The sequence below is a fragment of the Canis lupus genome, chromosome 16 (assembly GCF_011100685.1).
Source record: "Canis lupus familiaris isolate Mischka breed German Shepherd chromosome 16, alternate assembly UU_Cfam_GSD_1.0, whole genome shotgun sequence".
Taxonomy (NCBI): Eukaryota; Metazoa; Chordata; class Mammalia; order Carnivora; family Canidae; genus Canis; species Canis lupus.
The window spans coordinates 58,018,308-58,042,192 of record NC_049237.1 but is presented as its reverse complement, the minus strand read 5'-3'; the positions used below and the strand labels follow the sequence as shown (position 1 = coordinate 58,042,192).

The window sequence follows — 23,885 nt, the reverse complement described above, 5'->3', positions numbered from 1 at the left end:
TGGTCAAATGTAATTTCTCATCAAAAAAATGGTTTTGAATATTCATGTGATGACAAATGTCGAGGACTGCAATTTTCCTTTAGAGCCCATTCCTGCCCTTGGGGACATGAAGACAGGGCAGGAAAGATGCTGTACCAAGTGCCAGCTGGCCCCAAGGCAAAAGTGCTGTGGAATTTGGAATTTACCAGATCCGTATCACCTCTCTCCTTGCATGGTTTCTGATACCACAGCCATGATTTAAAGGCCAAAAGGTGACATATTGTAAAATAGAAGCACAGACAAAGATGCTACAGTTATTTAAAAGTCCAGTGGAATTAATTCAGCCTTTCTTTCAGGATGGCACAGAGGAAGTGCTGTAACCCACAGATGAAACCACATGACCCGACCTCCTCGAGTGAGGGGGGGACAGGGGCTGCACTCCAGGCCCATGTGAAGCCTGAGGAGAACGGAGGCCTGCCATCTCCCCCTCCAGGCAGCCCTCCATCAACCTCCCCTTGCTTCTGAATTTTTAAACACAATAATTGGTTTTCCTCCATAGTCTTGTATATGAGTCTTCCTTACTCAGAAAGATCCTCCCATTTCGACCTTTCTGGAGAGCTTCTATTCAGTGCCTGACACATGAAGGCATTTGCCACATGAGCTTCTCGAGCACAGTATCTGAGATTGAGCCCAAGCATTGACTCTGTAATGACCCGTACCCGATCCCCAAGGGCAGCTGGCCTTCCCTCGTTGCCTGACCTTATCAAACACCAGCTACTCTTTATGTTTGCTGGAATGGGACCATTTTCTCCTTCACTATGGCTTCAGAAGCAACCTCCCCCTCTCATCTGCGTATTCCTATCACTTAGCTCAACATTGGGTCACTGGGAGATGCTCAGTGAATGCTAAGTAAATAAATGAGAAAAAGAATGAACAAGGACATCTGTGTGTCAACTTGCGTAACCACATACACATTCTCTGGAGTATACATATGTGTGTACAGGCACATGTATATGCATTTCTGTATGTATTTTTGCAAAAATGTAATTCTCTGTTTGCACACGTGTATAAGCACGCACAGCCATGGAGTGCCTCTGCATATGTGTAAACAAATAAACATAAGTATATGAGAGGCTCTGTGGTGAGTGGTTACAAATTACAACTTTGGGAAACAGGCAGGCTAGTGTTTAATCTCTGCTTTCACAATTCCATAGCTATGTGGTCTTGGCAAACTCAATTACTGTGAGTTATGACCTCACTTTCTCTACTTGATAATATTACGCAACTTTATTTTGCTTAGAGGAATCGTGTGAGAATTTAATAAGGAAATGTATACAGGAGTTCATACCATCCTACACACGTATGTATCATGTATGTATCTGTCATCCATCCACAGAGATGCATATACCTTAGCAATCAAAATCATGTTATAATTGTAGAACGCATAATTTTAAGATAAAGAAAAAAACTTGAAAAAGCACAATTTCTTTAGAAAAGCATTTTATAACCCAGGGGAAGTTCTTAAACTAGCTTCATGGGCAATTGTTTTTCTCATTCCAATTAATGAACTGTTTTACATGAAACACAATTTCCTGTCACAAGCAAATTTTTACTGTTTAGTATGTCAAATTCTTCCCCATTATACCACCAGTATTGGTTTCATTCAAATAGATTCTGACATTCAGATTCTTACATTGCATGCATAAAATTAAAGTCCAATATATTCTAAGATGGAACCTTGGAAAGATGAGGGATAAGCTGAGTGTGTAAAATCAGCATCTTATGATCAAAATATATGACTATCTATATTTGTCGTTGAAATTTTTCCCTTTTCATCTACTATGTCAGCAACTATTTTTAAAGAAATCTTGAAAATAATAGTATCTTAACATTTATCAGTTTTGCCTTAGGCAAGAATCCAGTGTAGCCTTCCTTCTACCTCACCAGATATAAATATCCATGTCAAAATATGCATATTATTTTAATTCGGATTGCTTTAAAATAGCTACTTTCTCATAGATAAGAAACCTTTGCCAATTCTTCAAAGAAAATTAGGTTCCCAATCAATGGGATGGCCCTATACTTTTGAAAAATGTTCCATACAAGGAAACTACTGATTCTAGTGAATACACATTGTATACATTAATCTGAATCACAGAGTTGGTTATTTTCTACCCAAATGTAAATGGTATCGTATAATAAAAATCCTATCTCATACAAAATACAGAATTATAAAAAACACAGCCAATGTCCAAGAAAACTTATTTTACCTGCAAAAATATCTAAAAAGTCAACCTAACTATGGTAAATAATTTGTGAAAACTATATGTTAAAATTTTAATGAAGAAAAAAAAGGTCAAACAGCAACAAATAAAAATTAGGAAATAGTCAATAAAACATTTGAATGATTACCAGAACAAAGCCAAAATGTAGTAACACAAGATAAGTCATTTAAAAATAAATCAGACATCAGACCAAATAACTAAAAGGTCAGGTTGAGGAGTTTTCATGATATATTCATAAGCATTTCTAACATTTAATTTACTTTTTCACAAATAAGAAAAAACATTAAAAAATAGAGGAATCTTAACGAAAAAGAAAGACAGAAAGAAAGAAAAGGAAGAAAGAAAGAGGCATCTCTTTCAAAAAGTGAAAAAAACAATAAAAAGAGTGACAGGTGTTTTGGGGCCAGGTCTAGATTTTCACATCACCAACTTCATTTGTTCTCCCTGTGCTCAAGTAAAGTGAGGGCCACACCTTGTCATGGGTGCTGTCATTACATAATATTTTTCATGCCTTGGCATGTCAATTTTATGATCTCCTAAATGATATTTTTCTTAAGTCATACATAATCTTGATGAAATAAGTAAGGCAGGCTTTTTTTTTGGGGGGGGGTATTTTTAACTTTTAGCAAACTAAAGTTGGCAAATAGAAATATATGAATAATTGTTCTTTACATACACAATACTTCAATATTAGGCAAATATAGGAGGTGTGATAGTAATCCATGTCATGGTAAATTATCTGTTCATGGTAGATTACGTGTAGTCTCAAAGTTTTCTGTTATAAATTTACCAAAAAAATATGCAAATTATTTAGTTTACTAAAAAGAACAATGTTCAATGATGAAACTAGCAGATGTAATGTTACAAAATACCCTATGAATTTGGTAGCTTTAATTTTATTCTGCATGGATGTTTTGGAATATGTTGATTTTACTGACAGGCTATAAATTTACTAAGATCCTGAAGGTCTCCATATTTAGAGAGTCAATTACTGTAGATGAGCGATGTTACTGTGAAATTTATAAATATTTCCGTTTAATTTCCAGGGTTAAATTCAATGACTGAACGCATTAATTAGAATTTTTAAATTATTGTTTTCATACTCATTATGTAGTATAATATTTCCATGCATGAATAATAATTTATGTAAATAGTGCCTATTCCAAATTACTGCCAGAAAACTACAAAGTTCAGCGCCTGGATTAAACTTGTTATCAAGGTTAACATGTTTAGACAGACTTTAAAAGTTTGAGAGATTTTCTTCAATGTAAGCAAATGCACTTAAATTAAAAATTTGAACATCCATCTGGTAATATTAAATAAATTCTAATTTTAACCTGAAAAAGTAGTACTAATTTAAGACTATATTATTTTTTGAACAAGCTGATCTACTGTCTAATATCAAAATTAAATTGAATTTCCTTTAGAGGTCTTGGATAAAACATCAGAATTTTATTATATTACTTGGTTTATATTAATTACTTGAGGGACAGTGTCATCAAAATAAAAAACTCCTGGGAAACAGGGAAATCTGAATCCCTTAGAGGATTCAGTGTTCTGCTTCGCCCAAAAAATTTACATAATTTTCTGACCATTATCATTGGTTCTGCTTTATATTTTATATGAGTAAGTATGTGTGAATATATATGCAGTATTTTTCACAAAATTTCACTTTTTTTCAGTGACATTGCCTACAGCTATACCTAACTTCCTATGCAAATTAGACTATTGATAAATCAGCCCGTGCTTGCACTGAAAGCTTTACTCTCTTTTGGATAAATTCTCCAGTCCTTAATCCTCTGTTGAGAGGACAATTGACCTTATTTCTCCAGATAGTACACATTGATTTTCTCAGGAAAACTTTAAGCTAATGGAGAAATATTTACAAAATAGAGATATTAAATATTACATACAATTTTGCTTTTGCTGACAAAGCAGTTTTTAATTCCATTCAAAAGGCTTCTATCCAGTTGAAAATATCAGACTATATTATAATGTCATTATTTAAAATATAAATTTCAAAAAGAACATGCCTACATATCAGCAATTTTACTAAGCACGTTACACTTAACTCCTGGTCTACTTTTCTCATTTTTAAAAATAATGCATAAATATTTTTTTTTCCAAAAGAGACAATCTCGCCAATCGTGTGTCATATACCATCATGACAACCAGTGATTGCAGCAGAAAGAGCCCAGAAAGAGTGGATAGAATTACTCATGAGGCAATCATTCAACATCAACCAAGTCTACACAACATTTATCTTAGGAAATTGAGCAAAATGTAACAAACATTCAAGTACCAAGTTTGTCAAAAAAGAGAGGGAAATTGCCAAAATTTCTACAATATTGAAGCATTATCAACCATCTGAACAAATATCAGTTATGTTGACTGGACAAATGATGCTTCAAGGGGAGCAAGGATAGGGTGCCTTAGAAACACTTTTGCAAGGCTGAGCAAAAGAATTACGTGAAGTTAGCATATGCACAAGGGGCAGGTATATACAAATTTTAAAGCTAATAGCACCTATTAATCTTCAGTTAGCTTGTTACTCTCCAAAGATTAAGTTATTCCCAGATGGTAATAGACTTAAATACCTTCTAAGTGTATTAAATATCCTGATGCTGGTTTGTATATAAATACAGTGGCCTGAAAGACATTAGAGTCAGAAGAGTAAACAATCCTAAACATCACTTCACCCAAGACTTGAAATCAAAAGATAAATTGATCAGTCTGTATATCTGTGCAAAGAACACTCTACCCTTAGGTTTCCACAAAGAATGATTTTTCCGCAAGTGCCCTAGGTATTCAAACAAAGACAGGTACAGATGTGACTTAATTCAGAACAAGATCCTAAGTTGCCGAGGTTAAAAACAAGGATTGGCTTCTATCCCTACCTACGGTCTATTTTCAATTCACAGGCTCTGGCATTTATTTATGTCAAAAATAATAGTCTTTGTATTACACATGAAAGAAAATTTTAAGTATCTCTATAAAACAAGATGAAAACAGACGCACCTCAGCATTGAGAGAATTAGTACAGTCTTGTCTTAAAACTGAATTCCCAAAAGGAAATCATCTTTATTCCTTCCTCTCTCAAGGATGTATTCTCTTTCCTCTTTTTTAAATTTTCGCCCCTAAATTCAACAGTAGTACAACAATATCAAGACTCCAAAGGATTCCTGGGCACAGAATCTGAAAACGCAAACAAACTCCAGATGCCTTACACCGACCAAACAGTCAAAGCAAAACAATCTTCTCAATTAAAAGTTTCAGCTTTTGCAAGAAAAACTCACATAATGGTATTCTCGTTCCTTAAGCATTAGCCATAGTATTGTCCAGTGAAAACCTTAAGAATTAAATTCTTAAAACACTTCTGAGTTAAAAGTGAATATTTCCCAGAAAAGCAGTGCTGTGAATTAGTAATCAAAAATTTCAAAACTTCTCTGTGCCATGTCAAGGGAGAAACCACTTCTCCAACTCAAAAGAGTAACTTCCCATAAAGGAAAATCATAAATGCGTGTTTTGCGCTGGACAGTTGGGCAGTTATAGTAGGCAATGTTCTGCAATCATCAATATATTACACAAAACCAAATGTTTATAACATCAAACCACCTCTGAAATAGCAGCTTGTGTTTGCATCAAGATCTTTAGCCCCCAGTAGCAAGAAGAAGACCGACTGGACGGTAGGTGTGTGCAGAGCACTGTAATGTCCTACCTTCGTACAGGGCTTTGAAGCCTTGGGCGCTCACCGCGAAGTCGGTCGTGAACCACAGCGTGAGGATAGATCCCGTGCTGACTATGGAGGACGGCAGCTGGAACCCCGATAATCTAAACCATGAAAAAATACATGAACAGAGTTAAAAAGTCGAAGTTTTTTATTCAAGCTTATTTGATAAAGTCACTGTTATTTCCCTTTTCCTGTGGTATGTTTATTTGAGATGTGTCACTAAACAATTTACATGATCCACACTCAAGGTGTTGCCAGGTAATTGAAATTAAACATGCTTAAGTAACCATGTATTTAAACAAATTTTGAGAAAATTCTATTTAAAGAAACTGTGTCATACACCATTGCATGGAGCAGGGGACATGGAGCTTAATGCAAAGTCATCCTCATACATGCTATGTGAAAAAAAAAATGTGATTTTGCATGTACTTTGATTTATTATTGTCTTCCTAAACTATTAGATGATCGGTTGTCACAACTCATAGTTAATGTGCTGATTCTTATTATCAAACCCAAATAAATCCTAGCTTTCTTGAAAAGAAAACATATACTAGTCACAACATAATAAGCAAAAATCAATTAATACCTCTAGCGGAGGTCAAATGAATTGATTTTAATGTTTGGCTTTCAAGACAAGGCTTTGGATTCTTAGATGTGTTTTACATCTATCACTAGGTTTAGATATATTTAGAAATTTTACTGATGATAAAGTCAGCAGTCTGAATGAGTGAACTCGCATAATAATATAGACTTTATGCGTAATGCTTTCTACAGTAACAGCTTTCCACAAGGTCAAAGAAATGCTTTGTTAATTTATATTTTACCTAAAGTTTGCTAATTAAGTGGGTTATCTCTAGATACATGATTTAGTATAGTCTGAACAGAAATCTCTGATTCCAAAAGCAGTAAGTCTGAATGTTCATCCCTTGTAGAGAAATTCCGGTTTGCCAGTAAGTCTATGGTGTTAAATACCCAATTCCAGCTGCTGTAGGTTTCAGAATCAAACTAGAAACTCCTAGGAGAAAAATGATAGGACCATCACCAATCACCAAACAGCACACTTCTAAATATCTGTGGATCAAAGAGGAACTCTTAAGGGAAATGAAGAAAAAATACATTGAAATGAGTGAAGATAAAAACACAAGATATCAAAAATTAGAGGATCCAGCGAGGCAGTACAGAGAGGGAAGTTAATAGTTAAAAATACACATTATAAAAGAGGAGAACTCTCATATTAGCAACCCAAACTCCTATCTGAAGGACTTAGAAAAGGAAGAGTAAAATAAACCTAAAGCAAAGAGAAGGCAACTAATATAAGTAAATAATAATAAATAATAGTAATAATAAATAACAAAATAATAATATAAGAGAAATCAATGAAATTTAAAATAGAAGAACACAAGAGAAAAACAGTGAAACAGAAGCTAATTCTTTGAAAAGATCAACAAAACCAACAAACATTTAGCAACACGGACACAAAAAGTGAGGGAGGTAGAAGATACAAATACCTAATATCAGGAATAAAACAGCAAATATTACTAGAGACCCCACAGATATAAAGTAAAAAGGGAAAACTACAAAGAAAATGCATATATAAGTTTAATGACTTTCATGAAACAGGCTGCTTCCTTAAAAAAGCACAAACCACTACAACTTACTGAATATAAAATAGAACATTTGAACAGCCTTATAACTATCAAAACTTCCCTAAAAGCATCTCCAAGTCCAAGTGGTTTTAAAGGCGAAATCTCCTGATGTAGACAGAATGTTTGTTCCCCAAAAGTCGTTAAGTTGTAACCGAACCCCCAAGGTGATTATGTTTAGAGTGGGGCCTTTGGTTTGTAATCAGATCCTGAGGGCAGAGCCCCCATAAATGGGACTAGCACCCTTATCAAAAGGATTTCAGAACATCCCCCCATCCCTTCTGCCATGTGAAGAGCAAGACAACAGGAAGGTGCTGACTCCGTAACAGAACACCTTCACAGCAGACACCAATCAGCTGGCACCATGATCTTGGACTTCCCGGGCTCAAGAACTGTGAGAAGTAAATCTGTGTTGCTATTCTGCTATATACACTTAGACAGCCACCCGAATGCACCAAGACATCTACCAAGCATTTGAAAAAATGGACCTCAATTTTCCAGTCTCTTCCAGAAAGTAGAAGCAGTTGGACAGCCTCCTTATGTATTTTATAACTCTACAGTTACCCTACACTGTGGACTGAATTATTGCCTCCGAATTCCTATTCATAAGAACCCTTACCTCTCAATGTAACTGTTTGTGGAGACAGGGCTTTTAGGTGATAATTAAGATAAAATAAGATCCTAGCCTGAGGTGCTAATCTGATAGGATTAGTGGCTTCATAAGTGGAATAGAAAGAGAAACAGACTCCCCACCCCCAACCCCTCCTGCTCCCAACATGCATTCACTGAGCAGAAGCCATATGAGCAATGGTGAGAAGCAGGCAGGTGTCTGTAAGCCAGGGAGAGTCCTCACCAGAGCCTGATTTCTGATATCAGGTATCAACATCCAGAACTATGAGAAAATATAGCTCGGCTGTTTAAGCTGCCCAGTGTATGATATTTCACTGTGGCAGCCCAAGATAAGATACCCTGATACCAAAACCAGACAAAAACTTTGCAAGAAAAGAAAACAACAAACCAATAATAGTTCTCATATATAAGGATATAAAAATTTTTAACAGAAAAAAAAATTTAACAGAGTAAAAGCAAACAGAAGCAAAATATAACAAGGATTCTCCAACATGACTGAGTGGTGTTTATTCCAGGAATGTAAAAATGGTTCAATATCTGAAAATCAATCAGTATAATCAGCCATCACAACAGCCTAAAGAATAAAATCACAAGATCATGATAATCTATGTAGGAAAAGGAAAAAAATATATTGCACATATGTAAACATCCAATCATGAGAAAACTTTCCAGTAAAATATAAATAGATGAAAACTTCCCCAACTTAATAATAGGTATCTTAAAAACCTACACCTAACATGGCATTTGATGGTGTAAGACTGGATACTTTCCCCTAAGACTGAGAGAACAAGGCAAAAAGTCTGGTCTCACCACTTTTATTCAACATTGTGCTGGAAGATCCAGCCAGAACAGTAAGCCAAGAAGAGAAAACAAATGCATATGGATTAGGATGCAAGAAATAAAATTGCCCCCTCTTTGCAGATGACACCATTATCTCCATAGATATTGCCAAGGAGTCTAGATGAAAACTCCTGGAGCTAATACTTGAAATGAGCAAGGATACACAATGAACATACAAAATTCAATTGCATTTATGCATACTAGCATTGAACACATGGATACCAAAATTAAATATTACAATGTCACTTGTAATCATTTTTTAAATGCTTAGCTGTAACAAAACAGATAGAAAACTATGCCTTCAAAACCGTGCTATGCTGAGGAAAGAAATCAGTAAGCAACTAAATAAATGGAGAAATATACCATGCTAACAAATTGGAAACCTCAATACTGTGAAGATATCAATTCTCCTCAAATTTATATGCAGGTTTAATTTTATTTCTATCTAAATACCAACAAGATATTTCGAAAGTACAGGCAAGATTCAACTAAAACATGTATATTTAGGAGAAAGCCTTCAAGCCCTAATAGAATAGCTTAAATAATTTCAAAAAAAGAATAAAATAATTCAGGCTATTCACTTTCAAGACTTATTTTATAAATACAGTAATCAAGATCATGTGGCAAATTAACAGATCTATGCATCAATGGATGAGAACAGAGAACCCCAAAACAGACCCATATAAACATGTCCAACTGATCCGAAGGTGCTAGGGCAACTCAATGGAGTAAAGGTGACATGTTGACAATGATGTTGGAACAACAGATGTCCACAGGCAAAAACCACAAAAATGAGCCTATACCAAAATCTAAACTCTATCTAATAATTAACTCAATATGGATCATAGATATAAATTTAAAACTATAAAAATTTTAGAAAAAAACATAGAGGAACATCTATGACTAACTGAAGGATTCCTAGACTGGACACCAAAAGCATAGTTTATAAAGGAAATTGACATGTCAGACTTCATAAAAATTAAAAACTTTTTTGTGAAAGACCCCACTGAGAGGGTGAAGAGACATACTACACACTGGTAGGAAATATTTGCAAACAATGTATCTGACAAAGGATAACTGTCTAGGACATATAAAGAACATTAAAGACTCAACAGTGAAGGAACAAACAATCCAATCAGAAAACAGGCAAAAGATATGAGGAGTCATTTCATTAAAAGGATATAGAGATGGCAAATATGTATATGAAAAGATTCTCAACATTACTAGTCATTAGAGAAATACACATTAAAGCCACAAAGAAATCTCAGTGCAAACACATGCAGAATGGTCAAAACCGAAAGCAGTGACAATATCAAAGCTGGAAAGAATGTGGAGAAAATGGGTTGTTTCTACATTGTTAGTGGGTACAACCACTCTGGAAAATAGTTGGACACTTTCTTAAAAAAATAAATATATAACAAACAAGCAATTGCTCTCCTAGACATTTACCCTAGAGAAATGAAGATTTGTGGTCATACAAAACCTGCACACAAATGTCTATAGCAGTTTTGTTCTTAATAATAAAAAATTGGGAGCTGTGGTAACTAGAACAGTATGGTCCTGGTACAAAAATACACGCATAAATAGATGGAATGAAGTAGCGCAGAAATACCCCCACAATTATATGGAAAATTAATCTTCAGCAAAGGATGCAAGAATATACACTGGGGAAAAGACAGTCTCTTCAATAAATGGTGTTGGGGAAAACTGAACAACTACATGTAAAAGAATAAAACTGGACCACTTTCCTATGCCACATACAAAAATAAACTTAAAAGGATAAAAGATCTAAATGCGAGACTTGAAATCATAAAACTCCTAGAAAAAAACATTGACAGTAATCTCTCTGACAGGGGCCATAGCAACATTTTTTTCTAGATATGTCTCCTAGGGCAAGGGAAACAAAAACAAAATTAAACTATTAGGACTGCACCACAATAAAAAGCTTTTGCACAGTGAAAGAAACCACCAGCAAAATGAAAAGGTGACCTACCGAATGGGAGAAAATATTTGTCAATCATATATTCCGTGGGGAGTTAATATGCAAAATATAAAAAGAATTTACACAGCTTAACACCAAAAAAAAAATCCAATTAAAAAATGAGCAGAAGACGTACATAGACATTTTTTTCCAAAAATGACATACAGATGGCCGACACGAAAAGATGCCCGGCATCACTCATCATCAGGGAAATGCAAATCAAAACCACAGTGAGAATTTGCCTTACACCAGTCAGAACAGCCGGAATCAAGAAGACAAGAAATAACAAGTGGTGGTGGAGGATGGGGAGAAAAGCAACCCTTGTGTACATTTGTGGGGATGTAAATTAGAGCAGCCTCTATGGAAAGCAGTGCAGAGATTCCTCAAAAAAGTTAAAATAGAAATGCCACATGGTCCAGTAATTCCACCAGTGGGTATTTACCCGAAGAAAACAAAATCACTAATAGACACTATGCTTATTGCAGCATTAGTTACAATGGCTGGGGTATGGAAGCCACTCAAGTGTCCATCAATACGTGAATGGATAAAGAAGATGATGTGTACATATGGGAGGGTTGTGTGGTGTCTGTGTATATGTGGAATGGAATGATACAAATGCACACACACCACACACACACAAACCATGGACTCTCAGTCATAAAGAAAGGATGAAATTTTGTCATTTGTGACAATGTGGATGGACCTAGAGGGTATAATGCTAAGTAAGAGTAAGTCAGATCGAGAAAGACAAATACCATATGATTTCACTTGTATGTGGAATCTAAAAAAAACAAAACGAAGAAACAAACAAAAACCAGAAACAGGCCCATAAATCAGAGAGCAAATAGGTGGTTGTCAGATGAGAGGGGAGAGGAAAGATGGGTGAAGGGGGGAAAGGGGGGATGAAGTTATGGGATGAATAAGTCATGGGAATAAAGGCACAGCATAAGAAACATAGTCCCTGGTTGTTAATTGCGGGTATGGTGACAGATGGGAGCTGCACTGGTGGTGAGAACCGCATGATGAACAGACCTGTCAAGTCGCTGTGTTCTACACTTGAAACTAATATAACATTGCATGTCAACTCTACTTCAATTTTAAGAAAAGAAATAAAAACTTGGACATGACTCAAAGGTAAATGGTTCACCAACTGTGGCACATCTATATCATATATTGCTATTCAGAGAGAAAGAGAAATGAACTATTGATGGGCACCACCTGGATGAAACTCCAGAAAATGACACATAGTGGAAAAAATAAAGTCAATCCTTAAAGGTTACAGGCTATACTATTCCATTTTGAAAACATACTTGACGTGGCAATATTATTGAAAATGGGAAGAGGGTTTTTTTGTGGCCAGTGAGGAAGGAGGTGGTAGGGGCAGAAAGGAAGTGTGTGTGGGGCTATCCAAGAACTAATGAGGGATTCCCACGGTGCTGCAAAGTGGCCTGTATCTCCACCGGTTCAGTGTCAGTATTGTACGGTGTCACTTTTGAGAGGTTACCTTTGTGGGAATTGGGTAGAGTCCCCAGAATCTCCCTGTGTTATTTCTCACCACTGTGGGGAAATCTAGAATTACCTTAAATAATTGAATAAAAACAATAGATTGGAGGGTTCGGGCCTGAGAAGCAGTCAAGAAAATGTTAACGAATGAAAATAATCAAACTAGTAAAAAAATAAATAAATAAAAACCAAGAAAACAGTATTTAACAACCAAACATTCTCTCATTAGGTTCCAAAATTAAATTGAACAAAAGTTGTTGTGGATCATTTCATTTGGTCATCGGCCATTTGGAAATCTTAAATATTTATTTGCATAGGGTTAGATATCACATAATGTGGTAGCGCTTATTTTAAAGGATTTTATTTACCTATTTGAGAGAGAGAGAGCGAGCAGAGGGAAGAGGCAGAGGGAGAACAGAAAGTAGGCTCTCCACTGAGCAGGGAGCCCAGCATGGGACTCGATCCCAGGACCCCGGGGTCATGACCTGAGCCGAAGGCGGACGCTTAACTGACTGAGCCACCCAGGTGCCCCTATGTAGTAAGACTCTAATATAAACACAAACTTCTGCTACTGTTGTTGTTGTATCTAGTTTTATAAACTATTGTGATTTTGTAAAAAGTAGCAAGATGCTAAGAGTTCAACATTATAACAACATTATATGACCACCTTTTGAGAGCCTGGAGGCATTGAGCATGCGTAGTTGTAGACAAAACGTGTACATGGAAGGTTTCAAATCTGAAATGGAACGGAGTCAAATTTCAGTACAAAAGAATGGAATCCAACATTGCTTGGGGAAGGGGAGAGGATGAGTGGATCCAGTTGACCAGAAAGAACATTCAAGAGCTACCTGTGATTTCGGGGTTTCCACCAGCTGAGGACTGCTGGTGAGCGAGGAATGTCGGGAAAGGGCCAGTGACACACACTCCTCCATCTCTCTCCGAATCTGCCGTTGAGAACACTCTTTACTTCATCACTTATATTATTTCCATGTGGACCCTGGGGACTAAAGTCACCTTCCTCCGAGGAATACCTGTTCTGGGGACAAGTGGTCTCTCTTTAACATCTGGGGAATCATGGAGCTGTTCAAGGGTTCCCCTCAGTGTTGACTAAACAAAACAAACAACCCAGAGCCAAATTTCTGGCCTTTCTGAAGCGACACATGAATTTGTAGAGGGGCCTCATTTCTGAGTCCATATATTTGTATCCTTTGTCCTTCTTAGCTTGCTGCCCACCAGGGGGGTGAGCCACCTCGATCCTGGCTATAATGAGCCAGAGATTAAGAAAATGTTAAGTTATTGAAAGCAAGCAAGGAAGAAAATAAGATGAGCTTCCGCATCCGCTTTTCTATCACAGCCAGTCACCTACCATCTCAACGTCTTACCTCTTCTTCACACGCTGTGATGCAGAACACTGGTATTTCAGAGGATTGAGATTATAACAGATTTGGACCGCATTGAGACGGAATGAGAATCAATCCACAAATACAGAGGGTCCGTCTGCATACAGCATCTCTTCTGCCCTGATTCCGCCTAAAGAGACTAAATAGGCTTTCCTCCGCATGTGCCTGCCTTGGGCAGCAGCTGACCCCACGGGCTGGGCTGGAAGGGGGTCCATTTCACCCAGATGATGAATCTACCCCAACAGGCTATGCAAGAGTCGGCCCTGGAGAAAACACCATCTCTCACATTCAAAGCATTAGGGTTTTTTTGTTTGTTTGTTTTTTGTTTGTTTGGTTGGTTGGTTTGTTTGGTTTGGTTGGTTTGGTTGTTTTTTTTTCCGGCACCCTAATCGAATCATTTGCAGGAAGAAGAAGGGGATGGGGTATGAGAAGAGTAACAAGAAAGCCATTGTATTCCCATAAAAGACAAAGTGTGGCCAATAGCAGTCCAGATACACCTCGCTCTCGCTCTCTTTTTCCAGTGATGTTTCTCGTGTCCTATAGACTCTCACTTGCTATACTTTCTGAAACTGGGAGAAAGTAATTGCATCTCACGTGGAGCCGTCTGGGGGAAGACAGAGCATGCCCGGGGGAGGGGAGTGGGCATGGGCGAAAGCAGGGAATAGGCCAGTGGCCGCACAACTGCATTCTTGCTGCACCCTCACCTGGCGGAAACAGGAGTCTCAAAACTGAACAAATTTATTCTGTTTCCACCTCTCAAGAAATGACTACGATGACCTGCATGGAGAAATAGATCCAGAATATTTCTACTCTCTTGTCATTCAAGACATTCGCATCACTGATACCCATGAAACAATCTTGAATATTGGAAATGGTAGTGCTGAAGGAAAAAAAATAAAAATAAAAAGCAAATTCAGTGAAAAGCTAAACAGAAACAGATGACTGGTGTGACTGTAGTTTATTTCCCAGAAATTAATGAGCAAGTTATGACTCCATCTAACAGACGCTCGCTCCTAAATTACACACTGTACATACTGCATAATCTATAGTGTTTGTGATTTTAAAATGTCAAATATCTTTAAAACTACAGTTTAGTTAAAATGTCAAGTGAATGCTTTAAGTAAATTAGGAAAAAAAAAAAAAGATCACTAACTTAAATCTTTTCTCAGTGAATGTAATTGCTTTAAAGAAAATCCCTGCAAAGCCAAATGTTGCCAAAATCACATTAATACTCCATAATTGATAACATCACATTTCATGCCATATGCTGGTGTGGATATCCTCATAATATAGCTTATAAAAAACCTTGGCCTAACAGGCGGCGTGAGATTAGAATCATACCCTAAGAGTCAGCAACAACCTAGGAGATTAACGTATCCAATGTTTTACCAATTAAATGAATTTCCTCAGAAAGGGTCTCAGCCAGCCACCCAGGGCCTGTGTGAATGCTTCAAGGCTGAGAAGTAAAGACCCCACAAAGCAGCCAATCACACTATTCACTCATAACTTAGAACTTTTAGAAATCTATCTCTTCCTATGATGTTCAAGTGTTGGCCCCATTACTAGCACTTTAAATAGTTTTCATGCCATGGAATAAAATATGAGGCTTCCTGCTTTAAAAAAAAAAAAAAATCCATGGTGTGGTGATTATTACTATTTGAAGACTTGGGTCTCTCTGTGTGTTTATTCGGAGCCCGAACATCACTGTATGTTTAGTTTGCAGTATAATACTGGGTAATGAGGACCGAATCTTTATTGATTCAAAATATTTCCTGGACATCTACTAAAAGTCATATTCCGGATGCACCCACATTAGGCCTTCAAGGAGGTCCTAGTCTAAAGTGAACGATAATAAAATACTTGGAATATTCTGGAAGTAAATCAGAGTAATCCACCTAGACGTCTCGCAGCTGCCAGATTGGATGGAGGGGATACAGCGCTGGATATAAAGTTCTTGGCAGCCACTGAATATTCAACAAAATACAAAATCTGTGATGTTCTCCAACATCATTAAATTTCTTTTTAATGTCTAAAAAAAATAGTAATAAAAATAATAATGCAGGATCTCAGACAGGTAGACACAGTCCCCAAATTAAAAATGTATGCAGTAAAATTTGGGGGAAGAAAAACTGCTTTCAAAATCATCAGATGATTATTTAATTATAAGGTGATAAAATCGCCTTTAAATAACGAATTATTTTGTCATAGAAGTAGCAATCTTACAGGCACCTCTCAATGCAGCAGAAAACCTTCCAGGTGGCAAATCCCCATGTTGAAAAGTAAGAGAACAGAACGTATTGTCGGTGGATCCCATAGTTTTTTGTTGTTTTGTTTTGTTTTGTTTTGTTTTTTATTCCCAGTCGCCAGCCATCTACTTTGGAGTCACCTATTTGCTGGAAGTGTCCGGAGGCCGTGCATTGGAACGTGCCCAGGGTTGGCGGTAGGGGTAGGACCGCGTCCCTTATGGCAGCAGAACTGTAAAGTAGGAAGTAGCATGAAGTGACATTCGCTGTCAGCTCTGTCAGCTCCGTATTTTGTGGAGAGGAGAGGGGGGCCCAGCCGTGCACAGCGCCAGAGCCCACGCGGGAAACTGGGCTCACCCTCCTTCCAAGCCAGTGCTCAGTCGTCTCAGGGCGACTCGTCCAGCGGGATAAAGCACCCACAGGTTCCTCTCTTTTCTCCCCCTCACCCTCCTTTTTTCCCATAGGACCTTCTTTGCAGAAAGTAGCTACCATGGAAAGGAAGGAGCAAAGGATCAAGCTCAGGGCTTCTGCACAGACTCTGGAAACTCAGAGCACGACAGCCCCGTTCATTGTTTAACCTGCCAGGGCGTAGAGCTCGTGCCACCCACAGGAAATCTGAGACACTGTGGGATCATCCCGCTTCCCTAGGGAATTGTAGGTAATGGCTTCCTGGTCTAGGAGTGAGGACGGTGTGGGCAGCAAGGAGCCACCTGGAACACAGGTTTGTCCCCGATAGAACCGGGGTGCACAGGAGGGCCCAGGGAGACTGACTGCCCTCGCAGGTGGAGCCCCGAGGGGCGGCACCCTCGTGAGGAGCCCCTCATGCCGGGACAGGCCGGGAGCCGAGGGGTGTGGGTGCCAGCGCAGAGCCGGGCGTGTGGAAGCCCGGACACCTGTCTGATGACACGTCCGAGTGCGTGGGACAGCACCTGCGAGCAGGCCTGGGCGTCCTGCCCACGCTCCTGTAACCCCCACAGGCTACAGGTCAGCTCGGTCAGCAGGAGGCGGGTACCAGGGGGCGCCTCTACTCTTGGGGCAGTGGGGTCACGCAAGGCCCTCGGATCCACACGGTCTAGTGAAGGGGGGGCAAGTAGGTAAAACTTTGAAAAGACGAAATTACAAACACACGCACACACACACATACAAACACACTCATCCTTCCACTCCTGCACACACGTACCCGCCTCCACATACACCCACCATGTACACACACTCTCATCCACCTACACCCACACACAGCCACACGCCCACCCGCGCATACTATCACACGTACATACACAAACATACCCACCCACTCCACACATGTGTGCGCACACACACACCCTGTATACACCTGCACACACAGCCGCACTGAAGTGGGAGGATCTTCCTAGATTTCACCACATGAGAATTTGTGTCGTCATTTGGAAAGAGACCCTGTAGAAATCACCATGAAATCCAGCTTAAGAAGTTACCTATTATTGTCACGTCTTCCCTTGTGGCCTTTCAGAACAATGCCTATTTTGGGGGTTCTGCTCAACATATCACTTATTTCTAACAATTAAGATAAACTACACAAATCCACTCACTGTATCAATCCCCATCACACCTTTTATCGTAACGCAGGGACCGTAGATACCCACACGCAAGCTTGTGTAATTCCACTGCTGAAAACGTATGTTGGATTTTAAACTCAGGGACCATCAGTTCGTTTCATCTTCCTTGGTCAAAGACTGAATTAAATACCTTATACTTTCTTGAAGATTTTCAAAATTCTCTGGCCTCTTCGGTTGGCAGACCGAAAAAGAGTCCATCTAGAGGCAAAGCATGTCGTAGAATCCTGCATTTACAAAAGCCTAAGAAAGCACTTCATGTTCACTTACTCTCCAATCACTTAACAACAAGGAAAACACACAGCAGAACCGGGAGCGCAATCGGCCTCAACAAAGGAGAACCAGGGCCTCCTTAGCAAGACACCCACCTCTCCCCCACGAGTCAAGACATCCTTGCCTATTCCCTGGTGCTTACTAGGATTTAAGTCATTCGAGGTGGCTTGTTACCTGCCTCCTAAGTGATAACACAGGGGATGCCAGGGGGGCTCAGCGGGTGAGCGTCTGCCTTTGCTCAGGGCGTCATCCTAGAGGCCCGGGATCGAGTCCCACATCGGGTCCCTGCACGGAGCCTGCTTCTCCCTCTGCCTGTGTCTCTGCCTCTCTCTCTGTGTCTTTCAGGAGTAAATAAATAAAATCTTTTTAACGTGATAACACAGAAGGAATGACTAAATGATCTGCTGGTGCCATTTTGAAATAATTTTTCACACCCATTTCAGGAATAAAAATTCATAGGCCTAGTGGATATATGCATTTATATCTTCACATCTAAGATGAAGGCACATATACATATGCAATAGTGTGTTGTCCTATAATATGTCAGAAGCTTTCCCCATAATTTATTTGATAACATGCATATGTCCAAACTACTTTAAACAACATCCATACTCCAGAAATTCCAGGGCCTTTTTTTCACATCTGTAAAAATTGACATGTATATAGAGCACAGAGCTCTTAAAAACAAGAATTGAAAGCCTTGAAAACACACAGAGTTAATGACATAAAGCATATTTAGCTTTCTTATAAGAAGTTCTGTGCAAGAGACCGATTTTGCTCCATTAAAGGATCAGACCTGCCTTACATTAATATATTTTTTCTCCTACATTAATATATTTGGCTATGTTTTGAAAATGTTGGGATATTTCCTGTAGCCTTCTTGATAATGACAATACACTGTCCAATGATCCTGATAACTATGGTTTCATTGCTTTTCCAAAGCTCCGAGCGCCTGTACATATAGATCTATGCCTGTGTCCACACTGCCCCATGTAGAGGTGCAAAACACAGCTCTACTGGATGAGGAAACATCCCCCCCCCCCCGCTTCAAGATGTTTTATACCTAGTGGCTGAGATGGATTTTGCCAATTCCTTCAGGCAATTACAAAAAATAAAGAGGTCTTCGTAGCCTAATTTACAGAATCCAAGTTCAACCAGAGCGTTGAGACTTGGTGGGGCTCATTTCATTGCGGAAGGACTGGGTGTGCATTGATGAGGGAGACAGGGGTGGGCTAGCCGGGAGGAAGGCCTGAGTTCACAGAGGAGTGGCCTCTGTGCTGGGTGCCCCTGGGGTCGGTCCCCACACGTCCAAAGGAGCAGAAGCTCCAGGAAGGCAGGGGGATGCTCACTGGGACCCACGGCCACCCTCTGAGATCCCAAGGTGTGTGCGATGCACTTGATGAAATAACCCCATGAGCCCCTCCCATCAGAGAGGGAATAAAAGGATAAAGGAATACAATAAACCATGGAGCTATTTGACAATGCCCATTGTCCTGCTTCCACAAGACCCGCCTCTGTGCAAGTCTGTCCTGCGTGCCCCCTCTGGTCTGCCAACCCCGGGGCAGGACTACTCGGGTCAGTGGGAAGCCACCTTGGCCCCAGGACATGGGCACAGGTTTCTCACCCCGTTTTAAATGCTTTGAGGAAAATTTTTCGAAAATCACATTTCTTGTTCCAGTGCCTAATATTTTACAGAGAGAGCAATTAAACCACACCATTTGCTTTCATTTACACCTTACCTTCCTAAGAGGTTTATGCCAAAAAAAAAAATAAATAAATAAAATAAAATAAAATAAAAAAGAAGCCTCTCAGTTGGCACGTACCACTGCTCACATCCCCACCACTCCGTAGGTTACCTGTTCCCAGAATCCTGAGCGGGCTCTCATCCGGTCATGCTGACTTAGTGCTTGCGATCCCTTATCGCACTAAATAAAAATTTGCTCCTGAGGGAGCTCAGTCTCTCCTCAAGCGCTACTCTAATCGAAGTGCCTCTGGAAAAAAAAAATAAACTTTCCCCAGATCGCATTCTAAACAAATTTGCCAAGAATTAATTCCACTGATCCTCTTTTTCTACCAATGCATCAAGTTATTTTGAGACAGTTATTTCATAATTACAGTGTCTGTAAGACGCTACTGGAAACAAAAATCTAAGCAGATTTGGCCCCCAAGCATGAAAGCACATCCTCTTGATGTGACTCTATTATGACAATAGAGAGAGCATCATTTATAAATAACATTAAAATAGTAACAGCATTTCCCACTCCTACATATGACTGTTAGTACTCTACTCCAGTGTTCTGGACCCTTCTGAGCTGTTAATGGCATTTCCACCTGAGTGATAAGGATCCATAAATTGTCTTTCTAGTGCAAAATCCATTAGTAGGATATTTCTTTCAAGATCTTTTCAATCTGTTTTCCCTCAGATATGCCACTTTTCCGTGTTAGGATGGTGGATAAGCCCTGTGCTACCTCAGAATACCTCACAGGGTTTCTGCTTGGTTCTCTCATCTGAGGCTTAGGATATTTAATGCTCATGGTCCTTAAAGAGGAGGTGAGGCCCTAAAGGAGTCCTGGTTGGCAAGGGAAGGGATTAGGCCATCACTCCCTAGAGTTCACTCCAGTCTCAATCACTGTGAGAAAATCATTCAAGGACCTGAAAAAGATGTGCATATTTATGTATTTTACTGGGATACTTGACAGAGAATAATTTGTAATTGAGATTTCAGTCTTGATTGTGAACTCAACTTCTGCAACTTTGAAATTCAAATCCAGTAGTTGGGTGGAATCCATGGCATTTAAATTTACAGGGGGACAGAGACAGAGAGACAGAGACAGAGAGAGATTAGAACTACTGACCCTAACAAGGCATAATGGCCCCGTCCCATCACGGTCTCCTACCCTCCTACTCTAACTCTGTAGAGCGACTGCCCAGACGACGATCCGAAGCTACCCAAAAGGAAGAAAAGAGCAGAGAACCAGAAGAATCTATGCATCTTGACACAGAAATGAAGACACTCTCCTAACAACTTGAAAACCAAGCTTTTTTTGATGAGTCTGCTGTGTACTAGAAACACGGCATAGGCTTCCTGAGTTCAGAAAGGACGCACACAAGAGAAGGTTCTAGGGAAATCAGCGTTTCTATTTAGGTCATGGAAATAATAAAATGTATATATCCTTTTTATATATTTCAAACTCATACAACAGTTGTGTAAAGGGTAGTTATTCCAAGTAACCACTGTATTTTTTCAAAGGTCCCAAGGATAACCCACTCCCTTACATATCTCAGTGTGTGCTCAGAAGACCTGTGGACACTCCTACAGGCTTTGGGTAAAGCTCACAAACTAGACCAGACACAGACAGGACCGGAATCTAGAAACTTTGGCTCCTCGGAAAAGAAATCACTTGTATGAATAAAAAGCGACTCGTAATTATTTTTGAAAAACCTTGGATAACAAAACTTTAACAAAAAATGTCATTGAATGGCTTGTCGGAGAACAGCAAAGTCCCAAGGACCTTGTCATTCCTGGCTGGTGGCTGTGGCCCCAGGGGGAGCACAGAGAAGAGTGGGGCTGACCTTGTGTATTCAAAGGACTGGTCGCAGGAACCCCTTCCTCGTGGGCCAAGTGATCATTAGATGTCAGGACGGGTTTTGTCCTGAGTGGATCTCCTAGAATTGGGTCACAACAACCCCCCAGCGGTGACCCCAGCTAACCCTTACGGAGCATTAACCAACTGCCTCTCACTGTTCCACTTCGAGGCCTTCACGTGAAATACTTAAAATAACGACCTGTTGGGTGAGCGAGGAAATTAAGCTTCAGGCATCTTTAGTGACTCATGTAGGACCACACGGTAGTGGTGCCAGAGCCGGAACCCAACCCGCAGGGGCCCTGGGGGCGCAGCGGTTGAGCATCTGCCCTCAGCTCAGGGCGTGACCCCGGGGTCCTGGGATCGAGTCCTACATGGGGTCCCCGCAGGGAGCCTGCTTCTCCCTCTGCCTGGGTCTCCGCCCCTCTCTGTTTGTCATGAATAAATACAATCTTAAAAAAAAAAAAAGAAAAGAAAAGAATCCAACAGGGCGTCTCTGTCCCTAGAGCCTGTGTTTTGAGCTCTGGCAACAGGAGGGATTTCAAACTGGGGTCCCGGGGACATAAGAAATACTGAGCCGTGAACGACCAAGAACCCGGCTTCGCTAGAACAGCGCAATATTCCCGCGGATGATCAAATCATTGAAATCATTATGGACACCAGTGGCCAAGGAACCGGGCGGCCGAGAGTCGGGGACGTACTGAGGGCGAGGCCCTTCCCCGCGGGGCTAGCCGGCTGGTGCAGCCCCCCTGAGGGGACGGTGGCTCCCGGCCGCGCCCGCCCCGCAGCACCCGCAGCCCCGCAGCCCCAGCACCCACATCCCCGCAGCACCCACAGCCCCGCAGCCCTGCAGCACCTGCAGCCCCGCAGCACCCGCAGCCCCGCAGCACCCGCAGCCCGGCAGCACCCGCAGCACCCACAGCCCCGCAGCACCCACAGCCCCGCAGCCCCGCAGCCCCCGCAGCCCCGCAGCACCCGCAGCACCTGCAGCCCCACAGCACCTACAGCCCCACAGCCCCGCAGCACCTGCAGCCCCTCAGCCCCGCAGCTCCCGCAGCCCCGCAGCCCCAGCACCCACATCCCCGCAGCACCCACAGCACCTGCAGTGCCACAGCACCCGCAGCCCCGCAGCCCCGCAGCACCCACAGCACTGCAGCACCCGCAGCACCAGCAGCCCCGCAGCCCCAGCACCCACATCCCCGCAGCACCCACAGCACCCGCAGCCCCGCAGCACCCACAGCACTGCAGCACCCGCAGCACTGCAGCACCTGCAGCCCCGCAGCACCCACAGCCCTGCAGCCCCCGCAGCCCCGCAGCACCCGCAGCACCTGCAGCCCCACAGCACCTACAGCCCCACAGCCCCGCAGCACCTGCAGCCCCTCAGCCCCGCAGCCCCCGCAGCCCCGCAGCCCCAGCCCCCACATCCCCTCAGCACCCGCAGCCCCGCAGCCCCAGCACCCACATCCCCGCAGCCCTGCAGCACCTGCAGCCCCGCAGCACCCGCAGCCCCGCAGCACCCACAGCACTGCAGCCCCCGCAGCACCTGTAGCCCCGCAGCACTGCGGCACCTGCAGCCCCACAGCACCCACAGCCCTGCAGCCCCGCAACACCCGCAGCACCTGCAGCCCCACAGCACCTACAGCCCCACAGCCCCGCAGCACCTGCAGCCCCTCAGCCCTGCAGCCCCCACAGCCCCGCAGCCCCTGCAGCCCCGCAGCCCCGCAGCCCCCGCAGCCCCGCAGCACCCGCCCCTTCCGGATGCACACCGACGTCCTGATGCGCGCAGGCTGGAGCCCTGAGAGGCAAATGGAATGCAGCCACTTGTCTTTCCTTGGCTTCAATTTCCTTAAAACGCAAAGGGACGGGTCCCCCTATTCTTACACCCAATCTGTCCAGCCCTGGAAACGCCCCCAATCCTGCCCCGGTAAGTAACCAGGCGAGATTCCCATCTTCTGATTGGACGAGACAGTTCCGCGGGCCCCCAGAGCTGGCAGCCGCCTGCCCCCTCACCAGGTGGGCACAAGGTGGAACGTGGGGGCCGGGGAGGGAAACGCGGGCAGAGGCTCAAAGACCGCGGGCGACGGGAATCTGGGGGGTGAGGACAAGGGACTCCGCCTGCAGGGGCAGCGCAGCCCGGGAGGACGGTGAGGACGCGGGACTCGGGCCGCGGAGCCCGGGAGGACGGTGAGGACGCGGGACTC

At 41.7% G+C, this 23,885-nt stretch overlaps 1 protein-coding gene across 1 annotated transcript in view; it reads right to left on the bottom strand.

The window, feature by feature from the left end:
• CSMD1 (CUB and Sushi multiple domains 1) overlaps window positions 1–23,885 on the bottom strand; it is a 1,850,581-nt gene that overhangs the window by 1,282,108 nt on the left and 544,588 nt on the right. The window contains exon 3 of the mRNA XM_038560546.1: window positions 5,983–6,095. Coding sequence (XP_038416474.1) covers window positions 5,983–6,095 — 113 coding nt within the window. The remainder of the gene's footprint in view (window positions 1–5,982; window positions 6,096–23,885) is intronic.